The sequence below is a fragment of the Esox lucius genome, chromosome 24 (genome assembly GCF_011004845.1).
Source record: "Esox lucius isolate fEsoLuc1 chromosome 24, fEsoLuc1.pri, whole genome shotgun sequence".
Lineage (NCBI taxonomy): Eukaryota > Metazoa > Chordata > Actinopteri > Esociformes > Esocidae > Esox > Esox lucius.
Genome location: NC_047592.1, coordinates 5,038,574 through 5,065,195, shown reverse-complemented (window position 1 = coordinate 5,065,195; position 26,622 = coordinate 5,038,574). Strand labels below are relative to the sequence as shown.

Here is a 26,622-nt window from a genome sequence, read left to right as displayed (position 1 = left end):
ATCACTACTACAGTTACTCCAACAACCACTACAGAGTCTCCAACAACGACTACAGAGGCAACAACCACAACTACAGCTGCCCCAACTACAACTACAGCTGCTGCAACAACTACAGAGTCTCCAACAACAACAACAGAGGCTACAACCACAACTACAGTTGTCGCAACTACTACTACAGCTGCTCCAACAACCACTACAGAGTCTCCAACAACCACTACAGAGGCTACAACCACAACTACAGCTGTCGCAACTACTACTACGGCTGCTCCAACAACCACTACAGAGGCTACAACAACAACGACAGAGGCTACAACCACAACTACAGCTGTCGCAACCACTACTACAGCTGCTCCAACAACCACTACAGAGTCTCCAACAACAACAACAGAGGCTACAACCACAACTACAGTTGTCGCAACTACTACTACAGCAGCTCCAACAACCACTACAGAGTCTCCAACAACCACTACAGAGGATACAACCACAACTACAGCAGTCGCAACCACTACTACAGCTGCTCCAACAACCACTACAGAGTCTCCAACAACCACTACAGAGGCTACAACCACAACTACAGCTGTCGCAACCACTACTACAGTTTCTCCAACAACCACTACAGAGTCTCCAACAACGACTACAGAGGCTACAACCACAACTACAGCTGCTCCAATAATGACTACAGCTGCTTCAACGTCTACAGCTTCCACTACCACAACTACAGGGGCACCGACAACAAGTATAGAGGCTCCAACAATAACTACAGAGGCCACAACCACAACCATACCTGCCACAACCACATCAACTGAGACACAAACCACAACTACAGCATCTCCAACAACAACGACAGAGGCTACAAGCACAACGACAGAGGCTACAACCACAACTACAGCTGCCCCAACCACAACTACTTCCGCTCCAACAACGATTACAGCTGCCACAACAACAGAGGCACAAAACACAACTACAGCTTCTCCAACAACAACGACAGAGACTACAACCACAACTACACCTTCCCCAACCACAACTACTGCCGCTCCAACAACGACTACAGCTGCCACTACCACAACATCCGAGGTACTGTCCACAAATAGAGCTTCTCCAACAACAACTACAGAGGCCACAACTACAGCTGCTCCAATAACGACTACTGCTTCTCCAACAACGACTACAGAGTCCCAAACCAACACTACAGAGGCTCCAACAATAATGACAGAGACCCCAAGCACAACTTCAGCTGTTTCAACAACAACTACAGAATCTCCAACAACATCGACAGAGGCTACAACAACAACTACAGCTGCCCCAACAACTACTGACGCTCCAACAACAACGACAGAGGCTACAACAACAACTACAGCTGCCCCAACAACTACTGATGCTCCAACAACAACTACAGCTGCCACAACCACAACTTCAGCTGTTTCAACAACAACTACAGAATCTCCAACAACAACGACAGAGGCTACAACTATAACCACAGCTGCCCCAACAACTACTGACGCTCCAACAACAACGACAGAGGCTACAACAACAACTACAGCTGCCCCAACAACTACTGATGCTCCAACAACTACTACAGCTGCCACAACCACAACAACTGAGACACAAACCACAACTACAGCTTCTCCAACAACAACGACAGAGGCCACAACCACAACTACAGCTGCTTCAACAACGACTACATTATCTCCAACAACAACTACAGTGGCAACAACAACGACTACAGCTGCTCCAAAAACAACAACAGAGACCTCAACCACAACTTCAGCTGCTTCAACAACAACTACAGAGTCTCCAACAACAACGACAGAGGTTACAAGCACAACTACAGCTGAACCCACCACAATTACAGCTGCACCAACGACTTCAGAGTCTCCAACCACAACTACATCTGCTCCAACAACAACAGAGGCCACAACCACAACCACAGCGGCTCCAACAACGACTACAGAGTCTCCAACAACAACGACAGAGGCTACAACCACAACTACAGAGGCCCCAATCACAAGCACAGCAGCTCCAACAACAACTACAGAGTCTCCAACAACAACGACAGAGGCTACAAGCACAACGACAGAGGCTTCAACCACAACTACAGCTGCCCCAACCACAACTACTGCCGCTACAACAACAACTACAGCTGCCACAACCACAACAACTGAGACACAAACCACAACTACAGCTTTACCAACGACTACAGAGTCTCCAACCACAACTACAGAGGCATCTACAACAACTACAGCTGCTATAACCACGACTACAGCTCCTTCGACAATAACTACAGAGGCCCTTACCAGCAGAACAACAGCTACAACCCCTGAAACTACAACCCCTGCAACTACAACCCCTGAAACTACAACCCCTTCATCTATAACTCCTGCAACTACAACCCCTTCAACCACAACCCCTGCAACTACAATCATTGCAACTACAACCCCTGCAAGTACAACCACAGCAACAGCAATCACTGCAACTACAATCATTGCAACTACAGCTATTCCACTCAGTACGGTGCCTGTGGTATTCAGGTCCTTAGGGGAGACCTTCACCTCTGACCTATCAAACTCATCAACTCAGGCCTTTCAAAACCGAGCATTACTCATTAAAACTCAGGTATGTCTCCTAAAAGGATGAGATAAGGACTAAGTCAATGTCTTAACATGAAGAATAGAAAGTAGTAAAACAGCCAGCTAATCAACAGCAGGTTTTGGCTAAACTTAATCTGTTTGTTTCTTTTGCTTTCCAGCTTGAACCTTTTTATCAATCAGCTTTCGTCTCTTTTTATAGTTTAACTGTGACACAATTCAGGTAATTTATTTGCATTATTACTTTCAAATGTATTTGAATCTATCTTGCGTTTGTTTGCTTTTAACCTGTCCTCTCATTTGTTTCCAGCTCTGGATCCATCATTAATCATATGGATTTAGCATTCTACTCCTCCTCTGTACCTAATAATACAGAGATTGGAACCATTTTGATAAAAGCTGCACAAAACATCACAGTGTTTAACATCGACTTCACCTCAGTGACTGTGAACAACACAGGTAAGCATGTCATTTTTTCTATTCTATTATTCTATTTCTGAAGCTACTACATAGTGCAGGATATTATAATCCCATACTTGAACCTCGTGATGTCTCCAAATACCCACCAGATCAGACTGAGCATTCAGGGCCATACAGTGTATATAAAATTCTACACACCCCTGTTAAAATGGCAGGTTTTTGTGATGTAAAAAAATGAGACAACAATAAATCATGTCAGAACGTTTTCCACTTTTAATGTAACCTATAATGTCAACAATTCAATTGAAAAACAGACTGAAATATTTGAGGGGGAAAAATACAAAATAAAAACCTTACAATAACCTGGTATTATAAGTGTGCACACCCTCTTATAACTGGGTATGTGGCTGTGTTCAGAATTAACCAATCACATTCAAACTCAAGTTAAATAGAAGTCATTACACATCTGCCATCATTTAAAGTGACTCTGATTAATCACAAATAAAGTTCAGCTGTTCTAGTAGGATTTTCCCGACATTTTCTTAGTTGCATCTTAGAGCAAAAGCCATGGTCCGCAGAGAGCTTCCAAAGCATCAGAGGGATCTCACTGTTAAAAGGTATCAGTCAGGAGAAGGGTACAAAATTATTTCCAAAGCATTAGAAATATACCATGGAACACAGTGAAGAGTGGAGAAAACATGGCATCAAGTGGAGAAAACATGGCACAACAGAGACATTACCAAGAACGGGACGTCCCTGGTCAGGGAGGCTTCCAAGAGGCCTACAGCAACATTAAAGGAACTGCAGGAATTTCTGGCAAGTACTGGCTGTGTGCTACATGTGACAACAATCTCCAGTATTCTTCATATGAATGGGCTATGGGTGGCAAGATGGCCTGTTCTTACAAAGAAAAACATCAAAGCCCGGCTGAAGTTTGCAAAAACAAACATCAAGTCCCCCAAATACATGTGGGAAAATGTGTTATGGTCTGATGAAACCAAGATTGAAATTTCTGGCCATAATTCCAAAAGGTATGTTTGGCGCAAAAACAACAGTGCACATGAAGAACACTATACCCACAGTGAAGCATGGTGGTGGCAGCATCATGCTTTGGGACTGTTTTTCTTCAGCTGGAACCGGGGCCTTAGTCAGGGTGGAGGGAATTATGAACAGTTTCAAATACCAGGCAATTTTGGCACAAAACCTTCAGGCGTCTGTTAGAAAGCTGAAGATGAAGAGGAAGTTCACCTTTCAGCACGACAACGGCCCAAAGCACACATCCAAATCCACAAAGCATGGCTTCACCAGAAAAATATGAACATTTTGGAATGGCCCAGCCAGAACCCAGACCTGATTCCAATTGAACATCTGTGGGGTGATCTGAAGAGGGCTGTACACAGGAAATGTCCTTGCAATCTGACAGATTTGGAGGGATTTTGCAAAGAAGAGTGGGCAAATATTGCCACGTCAAGATGTGCCTTGCTAATAGACTCCTACCCAAAAAGACTGAGTGCTGTAATAAAATCAAAAGGTGCTTCAACAAAATATTAGTTTAAGAGTGTGGAACCAGGTTATTGTGAGTTTTTAATTTTTCCCCCTCAAAGATTTCAGTTTGTTTTTCAATTGAATTGTTCAAGTTATAGGTCACATTAAAGGTGGAAAAAGTTCTGACATGATTTATCTTTGTCTTATTCTTTTACATCACAACAACCTGGCATTTTAACAGGGGTGTGTAGACATTTTATATCCACTGTATATTCATTTTGCAGATGTATTCAAAACAAAAACAAACACCTGAATTATTCACAGTACAATGAGATCTTTCAATGTAAATGCGTGCTTGGGGGCTTTACTCTCAATTGTCCTGGAAAGAACACAACAAATTAACCGATACAGATTCAGTGCTTCCAGTACTAATGGTATTAATCAAGTGGTTAATGGCAATACCTCAAACTCACCATTGTATGATTACGTTTTTTATATACAAGCAACTTAAATCTTACAATTATAAGGAATGTCTTTCAATGTCAAACAACTAAAGTTGTACATTTCTGTATATCTGCACCCAGCCTGTAACTTTTTAGACTACAATTGTGCAATCTGTATGCAACATATAATGACATGAGATATTTCCTTCTGATCTCAGATATTTTTGCAGCAACTACGTTACCTCCATCATCTGCTGTAGTCACCCCTGTGGCAGATACTACCACTTCAACAACTGGACAACCTCATACTGTTCTCGTCACGGCTGCTACGACTGGACCCAGAAACACCACCACTACATTGTTGTCTCCCTCAACAGTATCAAATATAGGATCAACCCTGGCCACACTAACTACCAGAACATCTCCAACCACCACTACAACCAACCCACAAACAACCTCTCCCACAATAACTACAGCTGTGTCCAACATCACAACAGCTTCTGTCAACACAACCAAAACCGCAAATACAACAACTACAGCTTCTATCAACACAACCAAAGCTGCCAACACAACAACAACCACAGCTTCTGTCAACACAACCAAAGCTGCCAATACAACAACAACAACAGCTTCTGTCAACACAACCAAAGCTGCCAACACAACAACAACTACAGCTTCTGTCAACACAACCAAAGCTGCCAATACAACAACAACGACCACAGCTTCTGTCAACACAACCAAAGCTGCCAATACAACAACAATGATCACAGCTTCTCCCTCAACAAGCTTGGGTGCTTCAACAGTCTTTCAAGGTAAAATAAACAATTATTCTATAGCATTGTAATAAAAACAAAATGTTATTCTGTAATTGCTTACAACATTAATTAAAACATACCAATATCTTACACGTTTTTTATATATATATATTCATGGACTGTTGTAGACTGGCTGGGGACTTAAAAATATCTTGGTTTTTCAGGAAGAAAAACAACAATTTACATGCTCACGCTCCATAATGTTTTTGCAGACACTTTCATTCGTTTTTCTTGATCCCATGATTTCCAGACTTTAGACAGCAATTTAGTATAAAATGTGTGATATCATGATTGCATTACACAAAATACCATTGTTGCACAATTTTGTTTTAAATAGAATAGTGACTTGAATATTAGAATTTTAATAAATAACATTGACAAGAATTACATTTGCAATTCTGTATACTGTCATCAAGCCTGTTAAAGACTAGTGTCTCCATCTCCAAGTCAACATCAACATATAGTATTTTAAATAATAACAGAGATTCATGTTTCCTTCTTATTTCAGGTACTCCTACAGCAACTACTTTTCTCCCCTCAACTGTGGCTGGTACCACCACCAGAACAACTGGACAACCTGTCACTGTTCCTATGACTGGACCCAGAAACACAACCACTACATTTGGGTCTCCCTCAACAGCATCAAATGCAGCATCAACACTGGCCACACTAACTACCAGAACAACTCCAACTACCACTACAACCAGCGCACCAACAACTACCAAAACCACAACTGCAACTACTACAACAACTACAGCAACTACTAGGACAACCACCACAACTGCGCCTATTCAACCTGCTCCAGTGGTGGTTTTCATCATACAACAACTTTATGTCCCACAATTAAGTAACCCTGCGAGTACAGAGTTCCAAACCCTTGCATTAACTGTTATTGCAGCGGTAAGTCTTACAAATGTGTATTTCTTTCTTTGTAAAAAAGTACACTTAATTATTTTCTTGTCAGTTGACTGTTTCCTTCCTGCACAACAGTTAGCTCCTGTTACTGTAAATCTTGAGGTATATAGAAAATGTGTTTGTGTCACTGTGTTTTTTTAAAATCACTAACATATTGGCCTGTTTCTATCAACTTTTACAGTTTGATGTGATCTACAAAACAAAATACGGAAGCTTCTTCATTAGGACGATAGTTCTCGCATTCACGTAATATTCTATCTCGTTCTTTTCTACTCAGTTCCTAATTCATTTGGTGTGGTGCTGGTTGTGACTTTTCCTATCTTTTTCCAGACCTATTACCCGTTCCCGGAGTGCAGACACGCAGGCTGAGGTGAAGCTGGTGTTTAACCAGACCGCCGCACAACCGGTACCTCAACTTGCTGAAATTGGGGACACGCTAAAGGCAGCTCTGAACAGTTCCAACAGTACCATCGGCAACCTCACAGTGGTGTCAGACTCCATCAAAGTTACAGGTGAGCTAACTCATGTGGAGGCACGCGCGAACACACGGTCAATTATCTGGTGAAGAGGCAACTCAAGAGAGGGATGGACGCAACCCTTTACTTTATTGGGCTGAGTCAAAGTCACAGTATTTTCGGTAGCCTTAAAAAACTAGTTTCACGCCAATGTATGGACACAAATCACTACAGTGTTAAATTATAGATATAGCGTTTAAATGTGTTTAATTTCAAGTTTGCACTCCAATATTACACTTTATTTTAAAAAACGAAACTGATTTCTGTTTTATTGGGCTGTCCGCTGAGGGGGGTTATTCACGTGGGTCAGTATCCCCCATGTATTTTATTTGAAAGTCAGACAAGGAGTCCCCAACCGTAGTGTGATATTGGACTAGGTCATATGAGGAAGAGGCAGAGGACCAGTCTGAGATAACTCCTTTGTTTTACATGATTGCTGTGTATATTATAGTTTCCTGAGCAAGGTAGCTAGCCTTAATTGTTCACAGGTTGTTGCGATAACTCACAATATGTTCTCCATCAAATAACCTGTGAAATTGGGACATTTCAAAAAAGGAAGGAAATTAAAAAAAACTCAAAACTTTGTCATCTGTCAGCTTGAAAGTTAACTTCAGCACATGTTCACTATGAACAGTTCAGCAGCAGCCAAATGTAATCTCCCAAAAAGTACAGATTTACGATGTTTTAGGAAATGTTAAAGAAAGTTTACCAGCAGGCAGAAGCACTTGATGTGATATTCATAAAAATTAAATAACCTACTTTTCTACAATAAAACACATATACATATATTAATGCAGAACCCTTTTCTGATCTTCTGTGTTCAAAGTACTCACCTCAAATACAACAGCTACTCCTGTCATTACTTCCGCCATCACATCTACAACCCCTGCAACTACAACCACTAAAACTACAACCACTACAGCTGTTCCACTCAGTATGGTGCCTGTGGTATTCAGGTCCTTAGGGGAGACCTTCACCTCTGACCTATCAAACTCATCAACTCAGGCCTTTCAAAACCGAGCATTACTCATTAAAACTCAGGTATGTCTCCTAAAAGGATGAGATGAGGACAAAGTCAGTGTCTTAACAAATAGTCAAATAGTCAACAGCAGGTTTTGCCTAAACTTCATCTATTTGTTTCTTTTGCTTCCAGCTTGAACCTTTTTATCGATCGGCTTTCATCTCTTTTAATAGTTTGACTGTGACAAAATTCAGGTAGTTAATTGGCATTATTATTTTCACATTTATTTGAATCTATCTTGTATTCTGTCTGGCTTTAACATGTTGTCTCTCATTTGTTTTCAGCTCTGGATCCATCATAAATACTATGAATTTAGCATTCCTCTCCTCCTCGGTCCCTAATAACACAGCGATTGGCAACGTTTTGATAAATGCAGCTCGAAACATCACAGCTTTCAACATCGACCCCACCTCAGTGACAGTCAATGGCATAGGTGAACACATAATTATCTATTTGTATTTTATTATTCTTTGCTATTAGCATTTTATTATTTGTGGAATAAATTTGTTTTATGACATTGTGTATTCCACTACTTTCATCTATGCAGTTAACTCAGGTGTGGGCAGCAAGGCAAGTCTCTTCACAGCTTCCTGTCTGGTGGTTCTGTCAATGCTCCTATCAAGACAACAGTGATCTCAGAGGCAGTCTCCTGAAAAAGCTCTCTCACTCACCGGAAAGTAGCAGAATGAAAGAGTGTTGGTGGTCAAAAGTGTACGTGGGGGAAGAATTTCCCACCCATTCCCACCCCAATTCCATGAAAGAATACAATAAAGAACTCAGATTGTGTTATAAGCTGGCATTAGATGCTTGTGAGTGTTGAACACGATTAGCTACTATTCTGTAATTTTCTGTAATCCAATAGTATAGGTTGAATATTGTGTGTTTACATCAGAAGTAAATATTATTTCTGTGCAGTGGACAAAACTATTTTTTTAGTTAATATATAATTGAGATTTATTTTTTGCAAGGCTGCTTTAACGAAACATACATTAGTTGAGAGCAATATATATGATTTATTTTTGTACTTCAAGAGTTTGTCTTCTAATATATATTAATATATATTATCATTGTTGTATCCACTGTCAATATTATCTTAGTAATAATGTTTGAGTAGGCTGCTCTTAGTAATAATGTTTGAGAAAGCCACTGTTAGTAATAATGTATGAGTAGGAACCGGTTAATATTATCTTAGTAATCATGTATGAGTTGGCTTCTGTTAATATTATCTTAGTAATAATGAACATGTAGGCCACTGTTAATATCATCTTAGTAATAATGTACATGTAGGCCACTTAATATTTTCTTTGTAATAATGTAGATGTAGGCCACGGTTAATCTTATCTTAGTAATAATGTACATGTAGGCCACTGTTCATCTTATCTTAGTAATAATGTACATGTAGGCCACTGTTAATCTTAGTAATAATGTATGAGTAGGCCACTGTTAATATTATCTTAGTAATAGTGAATATATAGGTCACTGTTAAAATTATGAAAGTGATAATGTATATGTAGGCCACTGTTATTATTATCATAGTAATAATGTATTACCTCTGTATTATTTATATTGCATCATTACATGTATTGTATTCTGTGAGCTCAAATGTAGAATCTTCCATTAAAGAATGAAGAGGTGTATGAAGACATTTTCCAAGTTAACAAAACTTCTTCCCACATCACTAAGCAGGATTTTAACATTTCATGTGTTGAAAGCAAAAGGGTGGGATGACTGCAGAAATGAAGGCTGTCTGAATTAGTCTTGTTGTTTACTGTTTCTACAGATCCAACTCCACAGCAATATACAGGGAATTTGACGTGTAATTCTTGGTGGCTCTGATTCTGGATTAGTGTGGAGGAGCTCAGGTAGGGTGGTGTCTCACTATGGCCCCATCACATTCTGCCTAAGAACAGCTTTTAGCCAAGGTATAATGGCAATATACCACACCCCCTCGTTTCTTTTTAGTTAATTCACCCTTAGGCAGGGTGGAAAACGAGCTGTGCCAGGCATTCATATTCATATGCTATATGATAGAAAGTGATAGATGAGAATCACAGAGACAGACAACAGGGAAGAACCAAGATGATCACAGACAGACAAGAATCACAGAGACAGACAACAGGGAAGAACCAAGATGATCACAGACAGACAAGAATCACAGAGACAGAGACAACAGGGAAGAACCAAGATGATCACAGACAGACAAGAATCACAGAGACAGACAGATAATGGAAGAACAGAGATAATCGGATGAGATAGTGACAAAATACACAAACGGAAGACATCAGAGATGCAACTCAGAGGCACAGTTGCAGCGGTGAGTTTTATAACCAGTTTGTATTTTCACATGTCGTTGGCATTTAAAAACAAAATTGCCAGCCTCAGGTGAATGAAAGGTTGACAAACACTGTATACAGTGTGTGGTTAATAGTGTTAAATTAGGGCTGACGCTTATGTGTGTGTCAGTAGCAAGTGGGGGTGAATTTGAAATGATGCAACAAGTGTCATATTAGGATTTCGACACATATTCATTTATTTAGTGAGAAGTCTTGCGGTTCGCTGATTTTGTCCCTACGCAGGTGGTAATCTGAAACAACCTCCTCAGGGGAACTTTCAAGGATTAACACAAGTTTCAGTATGATGGTGTGAATGTGATTCTGCACTTGTGTTTTCAAAACAATGGCAGAGGAAACCCGAACCACTCGTGTCTTTCAGTTGATTGAGAGTGAAACTACTCAGCCTATTCTTTAAAAATGTTGAATCCCGTGCAGGAGACTGGAACCACAAACAATATAGAGAAACCAAAAATGTCTACTTACTACTTTTTTGCTGTGGATATTTCATCTCCACTTCCTTCTGACCCAAGGACAGTCTACACTGTCAACAGGTATTGTTAATTGTATTGAAATTGAATTTTAACATTGTAGCTCGTCAAGAATATTACATAATCTCTGGTGGCTTATTTCAGACTGATGGTCTATGAGAACCATGATAACAGTAGAACGTTGAGGCAACAAACAATCTGAAATCATCCAAACTTGAGCTATATTGTATTACATTACTGCAAGTAAATCTACACCTGATCCCACAACAGCTACCTTTGCTCCTACATGTACACCTGTACTCACACCATCTACAGCTGACCCCACACCATCTACAGCTGACCCCACACCATCTACAGCTGACCGCACACCATCTACAGCTGATCCCACACCATCTACAGCTGATCCCACACCATCTACAGCTGATCCCACACCATCTACAGCTGATCCCACACCATCTACAGCTGATCCCACACCATCTACAGCTGATCCCACAACATCTACAGCTGATCCCACACCATCTACAGCTGATCCCACACCATCTACAGCTGATCCCACACCATCTACAGCTGATCCCACACCATCTACAGCTGATCCCACAACATCTACAGCTGATCCCACAACATCTACATTAACATCAACAACTACTCACATGACATCCACTCCTTTGCTATCTATAACCACAGCTGATCCCTTTGCAACCATAGTGGTCCCCATAGCAACTACAGCTAATCCCACAACATCTACAGTTAATCCTGACACATCAACAGCAGATCCCACAACATCTTCAGCAGATCCCACAACATCTTCAGCAGATCCCACAACATCTTCAGCTGATCCCACAACATCTTCAGCTGATCCCACAACATCTTCAGCTGATCCCACAACATCTTCAGCTGATCCCACAACATCTACAGCTGATCCCACAACATCTACAGCTGATCCCACAACATCTACAGCTGATCCCACAACATCTACAGCAGATTCCACAACATCTACAGCAGATTCCACAACATCTACAGCAGATTCCACAACATCTTCATCTGATCCCACAACATCTACAGCTGAATCCAGAACAAAATGTACAGCTAATCCCAAAACAACATCTACAGCTGATCCCAGAACAACATCTATAGCTGATCCCAGAACAACATCTAGACCTGATCCCAGAATAACCTCTAGACCTGATCCCAGAACAACATATAGACCTGATCCCAGAACAACATTTTTAAAGACCCACCCAATCAGGCTGAGCATTTACATGTCCAAACATTTATACATTTTTATGATTTTGTTTGTGTATATATACGGATCCAACTCTGACTACAGAGGTTCGACCCACAACTACAGAGGCCACAACAACAAAACAGTGCCTCCGCCAACATTTACTGAGTCTCAAACAACCACAGCTGGTTTCATTATAACAAATACAGCTGCTTCCAATGCAACTACAACCACTGCAACTACAACTGTCACGGTTGTGGTAGGACACAGGCGCAGCACAGTTTTTTTTTTATCAAAAAAGGAAGATAAAACAAAACAAAACAAAACAAAAGCAGCAACCAGTTTCAACCCCTGTAACTACAACCCCCGCTACTACAACCCCTGCAATTTCAACCCCTGTAACTACAACCCCTTCAACTACAACCCCTGCAATTTCAACCCCTGCAACTACAACCCCTGTAACTACAACCCTTTCAACTACAACCCTTCCAACTACAACCCCTGCAACTACAACCCCTGCAACTACAACCCCCGCAATTTCAACCCCTGCAACTACAACACTTTCAACTACAACCCCTTCAACTACAACCCCTGCAACTACAACCCTTTCAACTACAACCCCTTCAACTACAACCCCTGCAACTACAACCCCTGCAATTTCAACCCCTGTAACTACAACCCTGCTACTACAACCCTGTGACTACAACCCCTTCAACTACAACCCCAGCAACTACAACCCCTTCAACTACAACCCCAGCAACTACAACCCCCGCATCTACCACCCCTTCAACTAAAATCCCTGCAACTACCACAAATAGCACCTACAACCCCTGCATCTACAACCCCTTGAACTACAACCCCTGCAATTTCAACCCCTGCAACTACAACCCTTTCAACTACAACCCCTTCAACTACAACCCCTGCAACTACAACCCTTTCAACTACAACCCCTGCAACTACAACCCTTTCAACTACAACCCCTGCAACTACAACCCCTGTAACTACAACCCTTTCAACTACAACCCCTTCAACTACAACCCCTGTAACTACAACCCCTTCAACTACAACCCCTGCAACTTCAACCCCTGTAACTACAACCCCTTCAACTACAACCCCTGTAACTACAACCCCTGCAACTACAACCCCTGTAATTTCAACCCCTGCAACTACAACCCTTTCAACTACAACCCCTGTAACTACAACCCCTTCAACTACAACCCCTGCAACTACAACCCCTGCAATTTCAACCCCTGCAACTACAACCCTTTCAACTATAACCCCTGCAACTACAACCCTTTCAACTACAACCCCTGCAACTGCAACCCCTGTAACTACAACCCTTTCAACTACAACCCCTTCAACTACAACCCCTTCAACTACAACCCCTGCAACTTCAACCCCTGGAACTACAACCCCTTCAACTACAACCCCTGTAACTACAACCCCTGTAACTACAACCCCTTCAACTACAACCCCTTCAACTACAACCCCTGCAATTTCAACCCCTGCAACTACATCCCCTGCAACTACGACCCCTGTAACTACAACCCTTTCAACTACAGCCCCTTCAACTACAACCCCTGTAACTACAACCCCTTGTGATGGCAATTCCATCGATCGACACTCTTAAAGGAGTAAGAAACAGAGACAAAATTCAACCCTGTGTCTACAACCCCTTCAACTACAACCACAGCAACTACAACCCCTTCAACTACAACCCCAGCAACTACAACCCCCACATCTACCACCCCTTCAACTAAAATCCCTGCACCTACCACATTTCCAAGTACAACCCCTGTAACTACAGCCCCCGCCAACTACACCCCAGCAACTACAACCCCAGCAACTACAACCCCTTCAACTACAACCCCAGCAACTACAACCCCCGCATCTACCACCCCTTCAACTAAAATCCCTGCAACTACCACATTTGCAAGTACAACCCTTGTAACTACAGCCCCCGCAACTACAACCCTGTGACTACAACCCCTTCAACTACAACCCCTGTAACTACAACCCCCGCATCTACCACCCCTTCAACTTAAATCCCTGCAACTACAACATTTGCAAGTACAACCCCCACAACTACAACCCCTGCATCTACAACCCCTGCAACTACAACCCCTGCAACTACAACCCCTGCAACTACAGCTGTTCCACTCAGCCTGTGGTATTCAGGTCCTTAGGGGAGACCTTCATTTCTGAACTATCAAACACATCAACTCAGGCCTTTCAAAACCGAGCATTACTCATTAAAACTCAGGTATGTCTCCCGAAACAATGAGAATAACAACAAAGTTATTGTCTTAGCTACATACATCGAATATAATGTAATAAAATAGTTAGCTCTTTAATGTTTTAATTTCTGTCTAAACTTATATTTGTTTCTTTTGCTTTCCAGCTTGAACCTTTTTATCAACCTGCTTTCATCTCTTTTAATAGATTGACTGTGACAAATTTCAGGTATAATTGGCATTATTACTTTCAAATTTATTCTGTCTGGCTTTAACATGTTGTCTCTCCATCCATCTTAAATACTATGAATTTAGCATTCCTCTCCTCCTCGGTCCCTAGTAACACGGCAATTGGCAATGTTTTGATAAATGCAGCTCGAAACATCACAGCTTTCAACATCGACCCCACCTCAGTGACAGTCAATGGCACAGGTGAACATATATTTTTTGCATGAGCGTTTAACAAATAGTTAAAGACATTTATCCATTTTAGAATCAAACCATTTGATTCACTGAAGCGGTGGGTAGCACAGCGAGTGAGCAGTTGACCTGTAATTGAAAGATGTCCTATTTAATTCCTAGGCAGAATTAATCTAGAAAAACAGGGCTACTGTGTTCACATCCCCTTTTTCTTTAAGGTTTAACCACGTAAGTAAGAAATGCTGATGGGACAGTATTTTCAGTTTTTTTGTCTCTTCATCTATGCAGCTAACTCAGGTGTGGGCAGCAAGGCAAGTCTCTTCACAGCTTCCTGTCTGGTGGTTCTGTCAATGCTCCTATCAAGACAACAGTGATCTCAGAGGCAGTCTCCTGAAAAAGCTCTCTCACTCACCGGAAAGAAGCAGTGCAAGATGCGGTGGTTATACATTATTTACACGCCCCAATTACAACTAAGAATGCAATAGAAAAATGCATTAGATACAGTATAACACAATTACCTACTATTCTGTAAACACAGCCGACTTAATCTAAATTTGTAATCATGAATCATAGATTAATTTTATTTTTATTTTGAGTACATTTTGAATAAAAATGCAATTTGAAAGAAAACAAGCATTATTCTTACATTATATAGTGTATTTTGTATATTATTTTTATTACTTAGATTCAACAATTAAATACATTTAAACTATTGTACTTGCACAATGACAATAAAGTTTAATCTAATCTAATAAAAATATGCTATCTGTTGTAGCTTGTCATGACCATGTGAAAGTCCATCTTTAAATACAAGCAATATGTTGATTATGTGAAAGTTAAGCCAGTGATGTTTCTGAACATGACGGTTATAGTTTCAAGCATGTAATAATGTTTTATTTTCTGTAAACAAATTGTCTAAATGTGCTGAACCCACTTGGGGTCACGGCCCCGAATTTGAATACCTCAGGTGTAGAACTACACTTGTTCTGAAGGTATACAATCTACAATCTATAATCTACAATCCATACTCTACAATCTACAATCTGTCTAACTGCCGTTAAGAGGTTTTTAAATATGCTATGACTGCCATTGTGCTATGAAATCTCGCTCTACAACACTGGCTTTACAAAACTAGAAAAGCCAGAAAAGCCAGAAAAATATTTATTCTAGATCCTCTGTAGCCTAGGCTACAATATCTCTGAATGGTAGAAAACCAGTTATGCGACTTTGTAAAATATTTAACTAGATTCCGATTTTCTACGGTGATAAGATAGGAACATTGTTCACCTGAAATTGGATTACCCACCGCTAGTAACCCGCTTGGTCACGTTAAGCACCTCCTGGCGAGGTTGTGACCAACACATACACATCAAAGGCTGTATCCAGGCACTCCGCGTTGCGAAGTAGACTACACACAAACTGCATCATACTATTCATTAAACTGCTCTTGTCTATTCACGGAATGTTTTTTTTACTATACGATACAAATCTGCACAGGCCTACACGTCGGCCTAACCTCGTCCCATGGATACAGAGCGCATATAAACGTGGAACAACATCCCTTTGATGCTGGGCTCAGTGGGAGAGCATCACATCAGTCTAGCTCGTCTAATACTTTTCTGTTCGCAGTGTCCACTCACTAGGCCTATGCGACACCATGCGATGTAAGCAAATCAAAATACTGCGAGCTCCAAATTCAACACGTGTTTCTTGAACCTGGCTCTGCGGGACATCTGGTCTAAAACTGTGAGCAGGATTGAACCCTGGTCAGGCTGTGACCCCACTGCTGTCTCCTTGATGGCTGGCTCGTGCCGTTCTGTTCGCCCCATAAAAGAGCCGCCCCATTTGACTCCCAAACGGTTCTTGGTTCAAAAAAGTATCCAGTGCTTAGCCCAAAGGTAGGCTGCCGTTGCGTTGGATTGTTTAAATGCAGGTTCAAATATGAACAAACTTCGTGTTTGATGTTTTCTGTCTGTCCATGTAGCATAATATCATAGGAAACATTTGGACGGATCAAGTTGATGCCCGTTTCCCAGTTGATATTGTTTCTACAGTAAAAGATACACCATCTATAGAGAAAAGTTTTAAAATGTATAAGCAGATAATTGTGGTTTTAAGCTGAGAAAAGCAGCCTATTCAAATCAGGCAGCCAAATTTACGTCTCTCAACATTGGGATGGGGTTCCCGATGCTCACAGAAAAGAGCCGTTCGAAATAGAGATGTTATTTCCGGTTGTTTCCCTTTACGATTATCATAATGATTGTTTTACCCAGCATTCCACTGCTGCCTCCCGGAAAAAGAAAACGCATGGATTTACGTGTTTACAATCTCTCGTAACCCAATGCAGCCAATAAGCTAAAGTTTGACGGTGCTCTTGGTTTAAGAAACAAGTGTTGTTGCTTTTTCATGCAAGAGAAAATGATGACACGTTTTTTTTCTCTTACTAACTGACAGTATGTAACGTTAGTGGTTGCATGCTGTATAGGAGGCGGAGTAGCCAATCTGTCGCATTGCCAGGCAACAACGGGTTTGGAAGTGGGACACGAGAACAGATGGCGCATCTACGCTGTGCGCGACTAGGACACCCACAGTGTCGGGTAGGTTAGTAGGGCCAGCAAATCGGGTGCTGCAGCCTGGGTGGCACGTATTAGTAACAATCAAAATGTCCGAGCGTATTGGATAATATCAAACCGCATAATTTCTTGTTGCCCCTGAAACGTTTTTTGCCTGGGTCTATTTTGGCGCGGTTAATGGAATACATGCAAAGACTCCACCGCCTATAACTAATCTGAGAGGAAGAGGCGAAGCCTTTAATCTCCTATTTGACGCGTCTCCGTTGGTAAACAATGGTTGACAACCGCTACGCCACGGCATTGGTTATCAGCAGTGTTCTCAGCCTGCTGGCTACCGTGTACCTGTCTGTGGCGGTTGGGACGCAGCACTGGTACCAATACACAAGTCCGCCGGTGCGCGGCGAGGCTAACGTGTCCGAGCTGCGGTCACTGCACGAGGAGTTCATGGATGGGGAATTCGACGAGAAGACCTACAGCGACACGCTCTTTCGTCTCAACGGCACCATGGGCCTCTGGTGGCGCTGCGTTCTGGTGCCCGCTCACATCCACTGGTACAAGGAGCCAGGTAAGACTAGCTACTCTCACAGACTAAGGGGAATTCTTCGAAGTGATTTGGGTATCCAGATCCACAGGATTCAGGGCTGGATCGGTCGTATCTTCACTCTGCTAATGTTCCCTGCTTCAGATCCAAAGATGACGATGAAGTGCGTGAGCTTCTCGTTGCCACAGCAGTTCACGCCAAAGTACAAAGAGCCAGGAAACCACAACAGTGGAGAAGACATGATACGTACCTGTAAGCTTTGATCCCACTATTTACCCCCATGCCGGTAGGAAGTTAAGAACACAATGTGTACTCAGGCGGTAACACTTTGAGAACACAGTCGGGTCATCCTTTTTTGCTTCTTGCCTTATTAAATTCTAACTGGAAGCCCTGTCTGCCTGTAGACCTGTGGAGGTGCCAGTTTCTGCTCCCGCTGATCTCATTGGGCCTAGTGGTGCTTGCGGGTCTGATTGGGTTCTGTGCCTGTCTTTGCCACAGTCTCACCCCGACCTTGGGAATTGGAATGCTTCACCTGCTGGCCGGTGAGGAATTTCTCAAACTTTTACATTTGAGCCGTTTAGCGTTGGTTTAGTGCCTTGCTCAATGGTAACACATTCACAGATATCTCACCTTTACAGGTTTAAAGGATTTAAACTAGAGTTTTTGTTTCATTATTGGGTTCCCCACTCTAAATGCTTGTCTACCTGTTGTCACAACATCATAGGAATACTCATACTGTCCTTTTCACTTTAATCAGCTTGGTGCAAGATAAAGTCTGTGTCTTAAGATGTCTAAATTAGGAAGAACTGTAGATGACAGTAACAGAGCACTGGGCATCCTCATTCTCTGACCCCTTCTGCACTGAATTATTACGTCGTCTTAACCCCGGGTTATTTAACCTTCCCTGTTTCCTGCCCTCTCTCGCCTTGCCTGTCTCCTGCCCTCTCCCCCCTTCAGGGCTGTGTTCCCTAGCGACCGTGTGCTGCTATCTGGCTGGGATGGACCTGCTTCACCGGGCCTCTGTCCTACCGGACCGTGTGGACGGGTCCCTGGGCTGGTCCCTTTACCTGGCCCTCATCTCCTCGCCGCTGCACATGATGGCCGCTGCTCTGCTTGCGTGGGCGGCGCGCAGCCACAGCCGGAACTACTACCGCATGGCTGCCTACCGGGTCGCCTAGGAGACGTGCCGGCGCTCGGCGGGGTCGCAGCTTCGCTGCCGGCGGCCACGGGGTCACCTGCCCTGTCGTTCCTATGACATGTCGTTGGGGCTTGATTTTCAACAAAAGGGCGTTATCGCACTGCAACCTGCTACTGCATATCACTAAACTTACAGCGTAATTACCCTTCTTTCTCTTTTTTTCGTTCTTTTTTGTACAATGGAGATCATTTTTATTTTGTCTGAATAGGCTCGGTTCCAAATCAAAAACCCAACTCAGTGACACCTGTTGATGTTGATTAAGCTGAATAAGTATATGGAAGATATCCTCTTTCTGTTTGTAGCCTATACCCATCCACTTCTTTCAGATCTATAAAAGCGCCTAGTGTACAGTTGATCTGAAGGCAACCGAAAGGGCCTGAACAAACTGTAGCATTTATTATACCAACGGGTATTTAATTGTGTATGAGAAAAACCTGAATGGTTAAAGCTGCGTCACATCATAGGGACGAGATAGAAACACAGTTGAACTAATAGAAGGTCAAACCTTCAAGATTTTTTTTTTGGTGGTGATTGAAATATTTGAGCTTTTCAAGTCAACTTGAAAATATATAAACTGCATATTTTAGTGTCAATTCATGGAGTATGGTATATGTTGTGGTGTCATTATTTATTAGCTTTTGGACGTTTTGTATGTTATTTGTTATGTTTGTGAGATTTTGATTCTGTTCAGTTCTATTTCATCCCCATTATAAAATGCAGGGTCCCTGTCAGGATTGGGGTCAATTCCATTTCAATTTAGGAACTGAAATGAAAGAGTATCTGTTTTAATGGTTTATGTTTAGGAAAAATGTATAACTTTCTGAATTGACTATAATTAATGTGGAATTGATGCCAAACCTTTTCCTGACACCATGTATTACCCCCAGTTAACACTGTATGGTGTGATTTATAGTGTTTTTTTTCTCTCACACATGTAGTGTCATTCTGACCTTCACACCTTTTGATTTTAGATGTGGTTATTTCGATTAAGTTGTTACATTCACATATTGTCACATTTAGCTTTTTTTTCTCTCGGTTTACTTGTAATTGTGTTTATGTTTATTACACTTGTATGGCATAGGCTATTATTAATATTTTTGACAATTCAACTGTGAACTGTTATTTTTTTGAGATTTTGTTGAGAATGCATGTAATGTTGCCATATGAAAAACCTTTTTCTTTGCATTTTCATTTTTCGGGGATCATAACTTTAAGTGCTTTGCAATCAATGCTACATATGTTAATATTGATTTGCATTAGTTGATAACCACTGGCATTGTACAATTAACTGTAAGGGCACTTTCGTGGATGACTGGTAACTTCATCAAATCTTGACACTGAGAAGGAATAGAGCCTCATGTCTTCAGACACATGGCATGACTGCTAACAATTGCCTGATTTATTCCTGCCTCTAACATGAGTTTTGTCGTGATCATGTTTTTTTGTTTACAGCAAGATCTGATCAGAATCGGATCACGATGTGTCTTAATCGTCTACACCGGTCTAAACATATGGCCACAATCAGAATGGGTACCAGATCAGGACAAAGGACACGTTAGATCCAGTTATAAATGGTTCTTGGACTGGTTCTGTGACACACATCAAAGCCTATTCTGGAACTCCAATGAGGTGGATGTTTTTAGTCCCAGACCAGGCTAATCTGTGTCACGAAACTGGCACCTTAATGACAAGTTGGGTTAAAACAGGTAATATTCATGAAGTAATGTAGAATTTAGTATGCAAAATTAAACAAAATAGCTGGGTTAAGCCTTTTAAAAGTGCTGTATTTAAAGAAAGAAACAAAACAGATTGTACTTTTCCGTAGTATTTTCCGCTTGGCAAATGCAAATCCAACATACCTGCTGTTCTCTCTGCCTCCAATGTAGTGTGTGTAGATAGAGCAAATGTTATTGTCTGAGCAACAGTGAAACTATTGTGAATGTATTCGATTATAATCCAAGAGACGTCTTGGGAGTAAAAAGCTAATGTTGAAGATGTCGAGTTGTGAGCTAGCGATGATATTGTATGGTTGCGTGAATGAGTGTGTGTGGCTTCTCTCAGCGAATGCCGTCGTTTCAATAAAGGATTTTATTCTGTGAAGTTACATTTGATCAGTGCATCTCGTTCCACACGATTACCTTGTTCCTGAGGTACGGAAGGTGTTTTAAATAGGAGCTCGTTTATACGGTCACAGTGAACCACTCTGCTTTTCACATTCCATTTCTATCGGAGAGCCTTCCTCCTCTGTCTCCTCTTCCTCAATTTCTTCGGCGGCGCTTTTAAATTTTCCCCGTTCCCCCTCTCTCTCCGACCGGATGGACGGTATCCCCACACTCCTCTGTCGTGCTAGGGACAGAGCTATGCCCTTCTCGTAGTACGCACATTCGTTAACGAAGAACGGGTAGAGTGCCTCCGTCCCCTTGTACTTTAATGTCTCTCCAGAGAAGGTCTGGAACAGCGGGTCGTTGGGACGGAGGAGGCAGAAGTCCCGATCCTAAAAGGAATGAGCGAGAGGTAAGAGTTTAGGAGGAGAGTGAAAACTGAGTTGAAGAACCAGCTACTTAGAAGCGCTAATGCATCCCATAATAAGTGGATGTCCAGTCCTTAGATTTCAAGGGCTCTGAGGAAAGGAGATCTTTGTGCGTTGGCATAAACAGTCCAACTGAGGTTTGGTTGAGAATAGGAGAGGTGCAGCCACGACGAGAGCCCATGGAGCAGTGAGTGATAAATGCCTTGCGCACAGGCCAGAAGTGTCATATTTTTTTAAATCACGAATCAGGGATTGACCTAGCAAACATCCGGTCACTTCTAAGATGCTTTAGTCACTACACCGCCCTGTAACGTATACCTGCAGCTGAGGATGAATGGCAGCTGTGAGGCCACAGGTCTCTGGGTCTCTTGGGTAGTCCACATTCTTCACCATGGTGTAAACCTCCACTTGTCCTCCTTCAAACTGGGCTCCTTTGCAATGAAGGGATGTGGGGAGAGTCACGAGACAGCAAGTGAGAGAGATATAAAAAAAAAAGAAACACGTTTTAAGGAACCTCAGTCAGTACAATGTAATTACAATGCAAGCATGCGGTACAGAATTCAAGTGTCCCGTTGTTTAGGCGGCATAGAACTATTTGTTGGAACCGGTTCAGTGCACCTTACGCCAGGTACCTGAGTTAAAGAGTCGGACCCAGTCTAACATGTGCTGGACTCCTTCTTGCATTGCGGATAAAATGTTGGATCTGACTAGTCCATGGGCCTGAGGACCGATCTCAATCGCTGTAGGGGGGAGACACATTTACACAGCTTGCATTTCTAATTGCGTGTACAAAGCTTTCAATACACTCAGTTAATTTGTCGCATGTATTGCATTGTTTGTCGTGTCCACCTTCCTGTATACTCACCAAAGCCATGTTTGCCTACAGAGTCAAGGGAATATGCTTCGTTGAGGGGAAGGTCAAAGTGAAGGAACCTCACCGGTATTCCAGACATTTGTCTCTGAAAAACAAAACATATTGTCAACTCCCCACTCCCCCAGTTAAGAGAGTTTGGCAGCATTTCAGAATGGTCTTCATCTCAAAGCGCCAGAGAGGTAACGATACCAGAGCGTTTTCAAGGCTTTCATGTGAACTGACACACCGTAAACAAGAAAAACTGCCGCCAAAACGAACAGGCTTTTGACGGCGTAGCTCGTGGGATAATGTGTGTCCTAGTCTGTGGTCCGCTTCACCGTAACATCAACAGACTGCATGTCTACCGATTCAGTGAGCTGCTCATTTGTATTACGAAAGAGCCTGACTCGGGCCCGTGATAGACAAGCCTGCGTGTGCATTATCAGACGTCAGAAACACAGCATCACAAGGTGGGTGTGAGCCTGGCCGGCCGGGTTCATTGGCTCTTGCCTGCAGGTGTCTGTAGATGTGAAGGCTGATCCAGTCGCGGTCTGAGTAGGCGATGAAGCACAGGCCCATGTTGGCCGTGGTGTTGTGGAGGTCACACACCAGGTCGGTGGCCTCTGGGCTGCCCTTGGGGCCGAGCAGTGAGTTGAGTTCCTGGGACCGAACAATCTCGTACGGGGTTTTGTCCGTCACGGGGGAACTAGGAGAGAGGAACGGAGAGGAAAGGCGTGAGTGTTTTTTGTTATTTGACTAACTAGGTTAAACTCTAACTGTTACTAGAATGTACATGTAGGTCTGATTACACTTCCGGCCAAAACTATGCACAAGTACGGAAAATGCTAAATTGTTTGTAGACATCATCATTGTCACTCTTCCATTGTAGGCTACTGCATCATCTTCATCATAATCCTCATTTACACACAGCATTTTGCATTGCACTTCATCTTCATCACCATCATCAACCTAACAGCCTCAAAAACATTTTCCCCTGAATGTAATCTTCATCATCATCAGACCTGAGAGTGGCGCGGGTGAAGCAGCGGTTCAGGTCTGTCTCGGTGTATCTCCGACAATGCTGGACGGCACGCGGGTTGGACATCACGGTCACCACGGAAACGTGTTCCTCCTCCTCTACAACCTTCTTCTTTTTCAGCCGCTCCCTCACCAGGTAGACCCCTGACAGCTCGTTGCCATGGGTACCGCCACACACTGCAACGCGGGACAGAGTTGGCAACACCACCTGCCTTTTTTCCATCTAAGGGATGACAGTCAGTGATGGTCACTCATCAATAAAATATGTGCAGAAAAACTAAATGTACAGAAAAAACAAAATGTATAGCATATGTACAGAAAAACAATATGTATAACATCTGTACAGAAAAACAAAATGTACAGGAAAAACAAAATGTATAGCATATGTACAGAAAAACAATATGTATAACATCTGTACAGAAAAACAAAATGTACAGGAAAAACAAAATGTATAGCATATGTACAGAAAAACAATATGTATAACATCTGTACAGAAAAACAAAATGTACAGGAAAAACAAAATGTATAGCATATGTACAGAAAAACAAAATGTACAGAAAAAACTAAATGTATAGCATATGTACAGGAAAACAAAATGTAGAACATGTACAGAGAAACACATGTGCAGGAACATTTTACAAGATGACAAATGTACAATTAACTTTAGGCCCACATGAAAAACCACAAAAGGTAACGTGGACATCAAAAGTCTGCACACGTATTTAAGACTTATGACATCTACCAAACAGGCAGACATTACAGACAAAAATGGTAACAGAGTATAAATAACAAATGAAAAAGTTAAGACTAGGAATTGCATTTTATCTGTCCGTCGTCACGTCTTTGCCTGGAGATGTCGTTTAACCCGTGTAGTTGTTTTGTTGACGTTGTTATGGTTTCCTTTCTATGGCTGTAGCCTTGGCGAACATGAAGAAACCACTGGTTACGCATCTTGTTTGGAAATCAGGGCTGTTTGAGCACTATGTTATAGGAGTGTCAACCAGGACTGGGCTCAGACGCGCTATTAAAGGAATCTACAATTGTAATAGCTTTTTCCCACAATTCGAATAGCTTTTTCCTAGACTAAAAACGTTTTTTGATGTGATTTCAGCATTGACATGCACTCCAAATATCCAAATGCGTCTAAGAATAATTTAAATCCAAAATAAATTAAAAACCAGGCCAAATACAAGTTTTTGTTAGCCTAATCTCACCAGGTATACTGACAGAAATTGTGGGATCAAGGTAAAGTTGTAGGTGAGAGGAGTCAGCCCTTTTCTAATTGAATGAAAGCAAAAAATAGATATATGAAAAGTATGGCGATGCTTAACTTTTTAAAAGTAGCGTAGAGTCCACACAGAGGGAAAATATATCTATATATCTATACAGAGGGATATCTAATCTTTATTCCTGACCAGCAGATGTCACCACTGTGCATTGCGTTACAAGCTTCTGGTATAATACCATTTATTTTTGGAACAACTTGCTTCAAAGCCCCAAAGACTTTGGAAAGACAAAATTTCCCGACAAGAAACCAAACTGTCACGTTACTTTATTTTGTGTTGTGCTCCTATGACACGTGTCGAAATAACACTATCAAACACCACTGTGGAATAAATCTAAGAAAACAGGGGCCTTTTCTTAACAAGCAAACTCATCGAGTCCTTGCCTCCTTAAGACACACTGAGGAAGCCAGAGGCTCCTCTTAACTTCTCCCCCATTGTGTTCTGAGAAGGAGATGAGGAAGTAAGGAATGCGCAATTGAGGAAAGGGCCCGTGTCTCAAAGTCTTACCTTGGCTTCCTTTTCTGGTCTGTGGCAAGGTGTAAGGTCAACTTACGCTCCCCCGTGAATGTTTAACCTTTGAACTTTCCCCGATGAAAACAAAAATCACCAAACACTGACTGGGTTGAATGAACTGAATGTCTACAAGGGCTGGAGATTTAATGAGATTCACAGATGTTCAAACCTTGTATACGAGCCAACCTCAGGTTTAGATCCATCCGTGCCTAAGATAAATCAAACAGCCTCTCTCCGTTGAAAGGATATCACACTTCTTATCCCTGCTGTTGTCGTCCTGTCGTACACCCTCTTCCACCCTCTCCCAGGCTTTCATTCAGTTTCACTGATTCAGCATTCTCGTCCCTCCCTCTCGGCCTCTCAATAGTAATGTACAGTCTATGCCGGCCTGTATGCCACTGTGCAACCCCTCCCCCTCTCCGTGTCACTCCTCTCCCGCGGACTGGCCGCCGGGCGGTACTGCACTGTGATGCAGACAAACCGGGCGTGTGCTCGACGTGATGTGGATGAGAACTCCACCCTCCGTTTAACACAGCCCCGTGCGCTCACACCGTCGATCTAATGTATAGGATGGTAGGTTCCAGTCAGACCTTTCAAATTTAAGCTCAAAGCAAATCTACCCATCGGCCTTTGACAGAGGGAGGCCAGAATTACATGTCGCATACCGTATAACTGGCACATATGGGGAGACAGCTAGTCGAGTCTTAAATAGTGATTTAAATACGATGCCACAGGCGAATGCTTATAAAATGACACCTAACAGTTGGAATCTCTTGGAAGTGAAGGTCTCCTCCGCTTGGCGAAAGGCATCCCAGATTTAGCATCGCCTTGGCGCAATCCCGATACGTCAAAATAACCAGTAACTCACGCTTTACTCACTCTTGGGGGATCTTTCGATTTACACACCCAGTCTGACCGCTGCCGATAAGATAGGGTTTGGGGGATTTCGAAGATAGCAGGGAGAATGCAAGAGCTACAAACAATCGCTAAGCAAGTCATCGGCAGAGATGACTGACATCGGACCACGTAATGTAAAACCCTTTTGGATCTGGCAGCATTCAGTTGTCTTTCAAGAACTTGCGCATCCAACATGCTCTTTAACGATCAATTGCAACTGCCAGGAACCAAGACGAGGGCAGAGGAACCAGACGGTGAGGTTTGATCCAAATTACAGAAAAACAAATCACCAGACAA

The 26,622-nt window shown here is 42.3% G+C and overlaps 4 protein-coding genes across 5 annotated transcripts; 3 read left to right on the top strand and 1 right to left on the bottom strand.

The window, feature by feature from the left end:
* Window positions 1–435: 435 nt before the first annotated feature.
* On the top strand, window positions 436–1,207 carry LOC117593972 (cell wall protein DAN4-like; the record flags this gene model as incomplete). Its single annotated transcript, XM_034290788.1, has 2 exons — window positions 436–1,074; window positions 1,172–1,207. Coding segments are annotated over 2 exons (675 nt in total), but the record flags the coding sequence as incomplete, so codon positions are not given.
* LOC105009690 (mucin-5AC) lies at window positions 1,207–15,431 on the top strand. The gene is made up of 12 exons (XM_034290787.1): window positions 1,207–1,222; window positions 1,727–2,613; window positions 2,747–2,808; window positions 2,896–3,044; window positions 5,152–5,745; window positions 6,257–6,648; window positions 6,845–6,909; window positions 6,994–7,175; window positions 8,005–8,219; window positions 8,332–8,393; window positions 8,484–8,632; window positions 15,185–15,431. The coding sequence occupies exons 1-12, from the start codon at window positions 1,207–1,209 to the stop codon at window positions 15,268–15,270; spliced, it is 2,859 nt and encodes a 952-aa protein (XP_034146678.1). The 3' UTR covers window positions 15,271–15,431.
* Window positions 15,432–17,143: 1,712 nt separating this feature from the next.
* LOC105029487 (claudin domain-containing protein 1-like) lies at window positions 17,144–21,290 on the top strand. The gene is made up of 4 exons (XM_010902866.4): window positions 17,144–18,034; window positions 18,155–18,262; window positions 18,415–18,552; window positions 18,968–21,290. Exons 1-4 carry the CDS (start codon window positions 17,743–17,745, stop codon window positions 19,186–19,188), a joined length of 759 nt encoding a protein of 252 aa, XP_010901168.1. The 5' UTR covers window positions 17,144–17,742; the 3' UTR covers window positions 19,189–21,290.
* Window positions 21,282–25,855, bottom strand: LOC105029486 (N-acyl-aromatic-L-amino acid amidohydrolase (carboxylate-forming) B). Of its 2 annotated transcripts, none has more exons than XM_010902865.4 (7): window positions 25,423–25,855; window positions 23,614–23,852; window positions 23,102–23,297; window positions 22,604–22,697; window positions 22,371–22,478; window positions 22,057–22,169; window positions 21,282–21,702 (listed from the first exon to the last, which is right to left on the bottom strand). In XM_010902865.4, exons 2-7 carry the CDS (start codon window positions 23,850–23,852, stop codon window positions 21,397–21,399), a joined length of 1,056 nt encoding a protein of 351 aa, XP_010901167.1. In that variant the 5' UTR covers window positions 25,423–25,855; the 3' UTR covers window positions 21,282–21,396. The 2 variants fall into 2 exon arrangements, with proteins under 2 accessions (XP_010901167.1, XP_019898652.1); XM_020043093.3 differs by having other exon boundaries at window positions 25,598–25,855.
* Window positions 25,856–26,622: the final 767 nt, after the last annotated feature.